General features: G+C 46.6%; 1 protein-coding gene across 1 annotated transcript; it reads left to right on the top strand.

Moving 5' to 3' along the window:
- Window positions 1-3,800: 3,800 nt before the first annotated feature.
- LOC144121452 (uncharacterized) lies at window positions 3,801-7,380 on the top strand. Its single transcript, XM_077654657.1, has 7 exons — window positions 3,801-3,877; window positions 4,628-4,791; window positions 6,275-6,361; window positions 6,445-6,522; window positions 6,609-6,686; window positions 6,804-6,947; window positions 7,070-7,380. The coding sequence occupies exons 1-7, from the start codon at window positions 3,801-3,803 to the stop codon at window positions 7,378-7,380; spliced, it is 939 nt and encodes a 312-aa protein (XP_077510783.1).
- Window positions 7,381-8,725: the final 1,345 nt, after the last annotated feature.

Below are 8,725 nucleotides of genomic sequence, written 5' to 3'. Positions count from 1 at the left end.
AACACAGACGACATACAGGCGCCAACACAGGAACAAACTCCGGGTTCTGAACCTCGGGTTCTCAGCTCTTTCCAATGACGTTCCATAGCGCAAAGCAACGAAGGGACAAGGCACAAGCGCTAACTACTTCCACTGAACGGTTTATTTGGGACTCAAGGGGTTTATAAGAATACAAACCAGGTGCTAGAGTGGAAACACATGAAAGGTGTCAGGCTAACAGTGTGAAATTTGACAACAGACATCTCAAAATCAAAAACAAAACTAAAAAAAATCGGAACCCAAATAAAACCTAAAAACTGGCATGCACGTTTCAGAAGTTCGCACACTACCCTCCATCCAAGCATACCAGAAAACAGGCATGCCAGTTTATAGGTTTTCTTTTCTTTGCAATTCGTTTTGTTTTTATTTTGAGATGTATTTAATAAAATTTCACACTGCCCGCTGATAATGTTTCATGTACGTGTTTCTCATATCGCACTGGTTTCTACCTAATAATCCCTGTGAACGCCAAATGAAGTGTTTAGTGCAAGTTAACTCTTGTTTCTTGTCCCTTTGTTGGTTTGCTCTACGGAAACTAATGTGAATCACCACTAGCCCAAACTATCACCCTCCTCAGTTACATCCCTTTCTCCTCCTTATATGTTCTACACTTTCTCTTTTGTCTACTTCCTTCTAACTTGTTCCGAATAACGCCCAGGCCGTCTGTGCCCGCCCATTACCAAGGGTGCAGCGACCATAGCACCACCACAGTTCATCATTATCTTTATAGTCGTAGCCGATGTCGGCTAGAAGGGCACGGCGCCGGGCATCATCGCCATCATCATCATCTGTAGAACTGTACTGTGATAGAATGGAATCATGCACCCGCATGTTATACATTGTCACTTTACAGGTCCTGAACCACGTTAATACAATAAAAATGTCTTTAATGCAAGGCACTCGGGTGCAATCGAAAAGAACTGATTGTCCCGCACAAACTCACACGAGCGTCCGCCGCACTGACACGCACTTGCACGATGCTGTTTCCCGCGCTCGCCCACAGTTCCACACTCCCTTAATAGTCATGTCCTCACTACTTCACATTGGATGGATGGATGGATGGATGGATACGGCTCAACCCTTTACATCGGGCGGTGGCTCAAGCCACCTAGCCATGTCTTGTAAAATTTTACTCCTGTCTTGCTTTTAGCCACCAATCAGATAACCTTCGCTTGGTTACTTCTAACCTCTTAAAATCCACTTTCCCTTCACTATCCTAAACCCCAATGCCTTGGGTAAGTCAGCCCCGTTGCCTTCCACTGTAGGGTGAAGCCCTTTACAAAAAAGTATCAAGTGTTCAGCCGTTTCCTCCTCCTCTCCGCACGCAATGCACAAAGTGTCTATCTCCTGGTACCTGACTCTATACTTCTTAGTCCGCAAAACTCCAGTCCTGGCCTCAAACAACAAAGAACTTCCCCTACAATTATCATAGATATTTTCTTTGACAATTTCCTGTTTAAAGGTCCGGTATGTTTCTAGTGCCGATTTCGTCAGCATCCCTGTTTTCCACAAAGCTCTCTCTGTTCCTTTAACCTTTTCTTAACCGATAATTGCTGATTTGCCCCCTTACTGCTGTCCAGATATTTGCTTGTCAATTTTCTAGTGATTGCAGGGGGCGCCATCACGCGGCAATTAAAGAAAAGAAGAAAGTCTACACGCATAACAGCTTTTGTTCCAAGTGCTACTCACTACAGAGGACGAAGAAGTGCACACCGATGCGGCAGCGACTCGGCTTTCCTCACACCCCACACTTACCCTTGCCGTTTGACGAGAATGCAGTCCGCCCTGGAAAGCCCCTAGGGACGCCAAGAAGCCGACAGTCCTGGCGTAGTTTCGCCGCCGGCCCAGCTACAACAGGAGAGCTGTCCGCCCGCCCCGACGTCTCCTGGCCCACAGCAAGACGCAAGTTTCCAGGCTGAGGCAGCATGGAGGGCAGCTCAGGCGCCAGAGCAGTGCTATCCCATTTTCTACTACGATGGTTCTATGGGCCCCCTTCACGATCCTTTGATAGAACCTGAGCCACCAAGAACGAGGAGCTCCGAGTGCCTCAGTTTTGTGCTCGGCATTGCGGTCGCTGACGTTCTCCTGGGACTGGGCCTCCTTGTGGTCCACGGGCCACTCGCTACCCACGACATCACCCCCGAGGACGATGCCACGTCAAGCAGCCTGGTGGCGACTCCACATGCTGTCGGCTGACCAGAGATTTCACACAGAATGGCCGCTCCACGGGTTGCAGGAGGCGGGAGGAAGAGGGCTGCGCAGCGTTCTCGCATCGTTGTCCCTGTTCGTGGAAGGACAAGAAATGAAGTGGTATTCCGTGCCCCGGTGTTAAGCACGAAGACGACAACTGCTGCCATAGAGGCGAGAACGCATGATCCCGACGAGGACAAGGAAAATTCGCGTGAGTTATCCGATTTAGACGTAGTGCCATAGAGAAAGGAATAAAGAGGAAGAGGAAAGGCAGGAATGTTAACCAGAAGGGTGTCCCGGTTGTCTACTGTGCATTGGGGAAGAGAGATGAGGGTATTGAAAAGGTAAAGAAGTAAAGGGCGTGGAGAACAGTCAAAGTTCTTCCTTCAAGCGAGGCGCTTTCGGCAGCCAATACAGTGCGGTTTCTGTTGGTACTGCACTGTCCCTTCATGTTTACGTTCTTGGCTGGTGAACTCAACTGCAGCCCGGGCTGCAGCTGAGTTAAGCTGCAAGAACTGCGTGCAGACACCCCAGCACTTGCAGTGCGTTGTGTGCTGCTGGCGCGTGCAAGCTAGAGAGCAGAACACGCAATAGCTAGATTCATAATTCATGTGAGAATAGCAGTGACTTGGAGATCTTGGCCACGCTGTAGATCGTGGCTGTGTCTCGGTCGGTCGTCTGGCGTTGGACATTTGGACATTTGGAGTGCGGCAACATCCCTGTCCCAGTGAGCGCGCAGAAGTGTTACTACTGGTGTTACTGCGAACAACGTTCCAAAAACGTTTGTGCTTTGTACCTTGTTTATAAAAGGCAACATTACAATGCCTGTCGCTCCGTACAGCTAGCGCAATCTAATACCCCTGTCACACGGGCACTTTCGATCCTCATCGAGCTCGATCTGCATCGAGATTTTCGAGCACCCTTGAAACATCCGGCAAGGCGGATTTATAGTGGTGGCGAAGGCTGGGCCGAAAAGTGGTTTAGCGCGACTGCAGCACAACCAGAGGATGGGGGGGGGGGGGCAAAACACTCATATAAATAAATGATAAAACTACAAAATTGGAATGTAATCTGCCAATAGAAAAGAAAAAAATATATTAGCACCTTGTTTTATGAAAGAGGTAAGTCATTTTATTAAAACCTGGCAAATTTTGTATTTTTGCAACACTCTTGACCTGCCCCCTATTCATGAGTGTACGGTGCATTACAGCGCGTCTTTGCAGGCCTTGTTTCGATACCCGGCTAACCCGGCCACAGTGGCGGGAGCTTACGAAGCGATTTCTTATCGCCAGCTGTCTGCAATGGCGCGCCTGGTAAAGCGTATAAATTTAACTCGCCGGTCTCAAAATGCTCCTTTTGCGAAGTTTTCGTCGTCCTTGCACGTCGCTTCTTTGTCACCGTTCGGTAAGATTTGCACCCCGCTGCACCGCTGCGGCAGTTTTCTCGGTTTTGTCGTTTCCTTCGGCGTGCGGCCAGTGCGAAGTCTTTTTCCGTCTTTTCACGCTTCGCGCTCTTCTTTTGAAGCGCTTAGCGCTTCATTTCAAGATGAGCTTGCGGCATGTGAAGAAACGATGCTCCGTGTACACTGCAACAGCGTGGATAGTACCACTGGTGTCAAGCTACACCGATTCCCGCTGGACTTTCACAGGTGAGCTCTTGACAGTGTCGTCGTCTCTAGGTATGCACGATAGCTTCGATATGGTTCGCCGGGCTGTTCGCTCGTGTTTCATAGCTATAACCCGTTCGTGCGTACTTGACTTCATGTTTTCGGGGATATTTATGTACTACACTGCAGGGCACACACTTTCAGTGCTGAGGTGTGCGAAGAGGCCCACATTTTTCTAATTTATAGTGAGTTTCATGCAGCTGACTATCACCAACGTGAACTTCACACCGGGCTCTCGGGAGCAACCACGTGCACGCTACTGACCGGGAGGCCCATTTAGAACAAAGTTTGCTACCTGAAAGCTCCGAGTACGACATTGTTTAGTTTTGCAAAACCATGAAGCCAATTTGAGGATCCCCTCGCAGCTGGGAGTATCGAAACTCAGCCTCGTGTATGTGCGCGGCTTTGAGGAGGCTTTAACTGGATTCGCTCAGCAGGAGTTATTGCCTGCCTTGGTATTGTTGTCCTACATATACATGACTGTCAGGGTAATTTTAACGCACTTCACTCTCGTCACTCGTTGAGCTTAGAAAAGCAGCTAGCCGCGTGGCATGAGGATGAGCGTTACCGCACTCTGGGGCGCAGAGAGCTTGGCGCGAGCATAGTTCAGATGTAATGCAAGTATAATTTACTGCAGTTAGCAGTGACAGGATTAATGACGCATTGGCGTTTCGAGTATGCGTATTCCTTTTGGCGCAGTTGTATCTAACGTGCATGTTGCATCACGTCCAGGTGCCGAGCGTGGGCGCAGTTCTGCCGCAACGTCAGCCTGGAGAAGAAGGCGCCGTCGCAGCTACGAGAACTCAGGATTTGCTCGAGGCACTTCGAACCATCTGTGTATCTGACGTCAGGAAGGCTGCGACACGATGCTTTGCCTACTCGAGCAAGCATTGCCGGTAATTTTTGTTATCAAACTTTTAAGGCATTCGCCGCCCTTGAAATGTCAGGTTTTGTGAAAAAATGAAATTTTTCCTTTTTGCCGTAACCGTAAACAGTCTAGCGTCTTTTGCAAAACGAATTATGTATCTGTGTTGTGGCTTTAAAAATTACAGTAAATTTTTACCTGCACCCTGCTAAGCGAAAACGAAAATGGAAGTATCGCTTTCACGTGAACACATATAATTATATACATATCGTGTATATATATATATATATATATATATATATATATATATATATATATATATATATATATATATATATATATATATATATATATATATATATATTCGTTTTACGTCTCTTGTATGCACTGTACACTGTATGTGAGGTTCGTGACAAATGTCCAACATAGCATAGAATTAGGTTTGTGCTTGTGGTAAGCTAATGGCACAAGCTTAGTAGGCGAAGGGTGCTCAAGCGAATTTCTAGGCACGGGTGCGGAAAAAGTACACTGACGGTGTGAATACTCTTGCCTGATATTTTCGGTAAAAAAAAGGATAATGGAAGTGGATATTCGATAGTCTGGTATGGCAAAGGGCTCAAAGGATCTTAACGTGTGTCTGTCAGTCTTCCGGTTCAGGCTGTTTGATGCCGCTAGCCACTTCAGCAACGGAAACCAGGCGACTCTACATGTTTTGCAGCAAGTGGGAGTTGAATCTTTCATATTCACCATGAAACCTTGTCTCATGAACGGTCCCTGTCGTGTCCAGAGGGCATTCTCGTCCTTCCTTTGATAGCTCAAAAGAAGTGAGGGGGAAAAAAGGGTGAGCCTTCCTAAATGTTTGATGAATTTTAGTACTCCATAACTTTGCTTTCTTGTATGCAGAGCTTCTTTTTTCATCTTCAGTCTTATCAGGATGCAATCTTATGCCGACTTGGGCAAGGTACGCTTGGTGAAAAGCTTCTCGAGATATTGTGTGCTCATGTGTTATGTATCAAAGCATGCACTGAACGATTATAGAAATGCACTAATAATTGTTTGTGTTGTTGCCTTTTTCCTCAATATTCATGCTAGCGAAAGCCAATGTTTGTACAGGTTTTATTTTTTGCGATAATTGCTTAAGAATTCATGTTGTTGAATCTCATTGCGTAGGCCATAGGCTGACCTGCATAAATCTGTAAACAATATTGGGCACATTACTTGATTTGCGAGCTATCGTTGTTTGTGTGACAGGCGAATTTCGCACTCTTCAAAGTAAAACATAGCATATGAAAATTGCAAATGATTTACTGGTACTCCACAGCTGCTGATGACATCAAACTAATGTGCCTAACGATTAAGGGTGGTAAACAGAATTTTATTCATTGGATAAGCATTTTTCTTTCTAGAGTGATGACAATGTGAACCGCATGCTGTGGAAGCTATAGTTCTTTGGAAATTATTTACTATAAAGGTACTGAATTCTCTTTTCTCTCCGCAAAATGTTGGCATTTCAGACACCTCAAGCGAATGCAGCAGCGACATGAACTGTTCACAATCTCTGAGCGAAACTTCGGCATCAGTGCGCCGGGCTGGAGAACCAGGTGAGCAGGGTTGTATGCATAACTGACATAAATCTTTTGAAAATGGTGACGACTGAAAGCTCATTGGACTGCTCTTATGATAGCTGCTGTCTCCGGTGAACCTGTTTCCAAGCGGTACGTCCAGAGTCGGTCGTCCCAGTTGCTGCTACTCTTCCAAGAAGGTGATTGTTATTTCGTATCTGCTCGAACAGCCTGAGGAGGTATGGCTCAGAAATATGCTACAATCCCTTGTCTGTGCGCTGTGCAGATGCAGATGGTGCCAGCCCTACTGGTTCTACGCTGAACCAAGATTGTTCCCACGCCATTGGCTTCATAATGGTTCAGTGTAAGTGTTAATTCCGCCTGTGGCGCTTAGTTATTATTTGTGCATTGTTGGGTTGCTGGCTTCCCTGTCAGAACTGTGCTGTCACTATATTTTGTTCTTTATATTCTGTGGGCGCAGCTGACCACACATATGCAGGACCAAGCACTGAAGCAAGCGCTTCATCTCTGGAACCTGGCATGGCAGGGGTGGCCGCAACACTGTCAGCGAGTACTGATCTGTCACCAGGAGCTCCGTTCAGCAGTTCGCCTCTTTCTTATGAAGGTTAGCAATTTTACAACGCTTTCGCAATATTGCGCACTTTTTGGTGCTACAGGACTACATGCAGCTATGACTAAACCCGACGTAGCAACTTATTGCTCTTCCGTCGACTCTGTACTTTGCAGGATCTTTCACCAGCCCCATCAATGAAAGGCGGCCACTGCAGAAACTTCGAGCCAAGCTCAGGCAGCTGCGTAACCGCAACAAGAGGCTGCAAGGACTGCTGCTTCAGCGCCGTCGCATGAAGACCACTGCCGAATTGGTAGATAGTCTGCGTGAGCATTTAACACCAGCTGTTGCTGCTTTTGTTGAAGCTCAGTTAAAGATGCACAATGTCAGCAGGTTTGGCCGTCGATGGTGCAGCCAAAACAAAACCTTTGCTTTAGGTTTATACTTCCACAGCCAAAAGGTTACAGATATTGCAGGAAACTCCTGAAACTTCCATATGTTAGGTCACTGCAGCTGTGACTTGAACGCGTACCATTGAGGGTTGGATTTTATCTTGAAGTTTTTGATTTGATCGAGAAACGGGCAGCGTCCTTTTCCACGGCAAGACAGGGCTTGCACTATAATTTTTGATGAAATGCATGTTTCAAAGGAGCTGTCGTACAATCCAGTGTCGGACAGATTTGAAGGCCTTGAAGAGTACAGTGCAGCACAAGGTCCAAATCTTGCAAACAAGGCGCTTGTGTTCATGGCCAAAGGAATATGTACGCCGTGGAAGCAGCCTCTTGGCTACTTCTTTGCAGACAAGGCAGCGCCTGCAACTGTTCTCTATGACCTCCTCTTCAAATGCCACAAAATGTTGGTTGGAGCTGGATTGCAGCCTGTGGCTGTGGTTTGTGATCAGGGGAACCAAAATGTTTCTCTGTTTTCGAAACTTGTGACCCTGAAAAGCCGTACTTAAGTGTGAATGGTGAACCGCTTTTCTTTATTTTTGATCCACCGCATTTGCTCAAGTGCTTGCGCAATATGCTCTTCAAGTATGACTTCAGGGTAGGCAGTGACACAATTAAAAGCTCGTACATACGACAGGCTTATGAGAAGGATCGAGAAATGCAAATTCGGTCCATCCCAAAGTTCAGTGCCCGGCACATTAATTTAACTTTTGCTTTGAAGATGTCTGTGAAACTCGCAGCACAGGTATTCAGCAATCATTGCGCTGCTGCATTGTGCTCATTGGTGACATTCCAACAGTTGCCATCAGAGGCTATCCACACAGCCAGATTTGTTGAGAGGATTGATAGACTGTTTGACAGTCTAAATACTTCACAGAAGCGGGGAAAGTCTCCGTATGCATCTGCAATTTGTGCAGGATCTGTGCTTGAAGAGTTTTTGGAAGAGTGTATTGCAGTTTTCGAAAACATCGAAGTTCTAGGCTGTGCGCGGCAGCCTCTTTGCATCCATGGCTTCTGCCAAACAATGAGGGCTGTGCCGCTGTTATGGAACCACCTGGCCTCTCGCTATGTTTGACATACCTCCTTACCAGGCACCTGAACCAGGATGCACTTGAAAACACCTTTTCTATTGTTAGGTCGAAATCTGGATCAAACAGCAACTCGTCTTGCCGGCAGTTTCAAGCAGCATTTAGGCATCTTTTAGTTAACAACCTTTTCAAAACTGTCGGAAAGCAGCAACTGTGCTGAAGACATGTCTAGCCTTCTAGCCACTCTCCAATTTGTTTATCTAAGTCTGCTCCTTCTCTCTGTACAGCTGCCACATCTTTGCCAGTTGCAGTAGAAGTTTTGCCATATGATTATCAGTCTCAAATACTAGAGAAC

The sequence above is a fragment of the Amblyomma americanum genome, chromosome 1 (genome assembly GCF_052857255.1).
Source record: "Amblyomma americanum isolate KBUSLIRL-KWMA chromosome 1, ASM5285725v1, whole genome shotgun sequence".
In the NCBI taxonomy this organism is placed as follows: Eukaryota; Metazoa; Arthropoda; class Arachnida; order Ixodida; family Ixodidae; genus Amblyomma; species Amblyomma americanum.
This window is presented reverse-complemented; position numbering and strand designations above follow the sequence as displayed.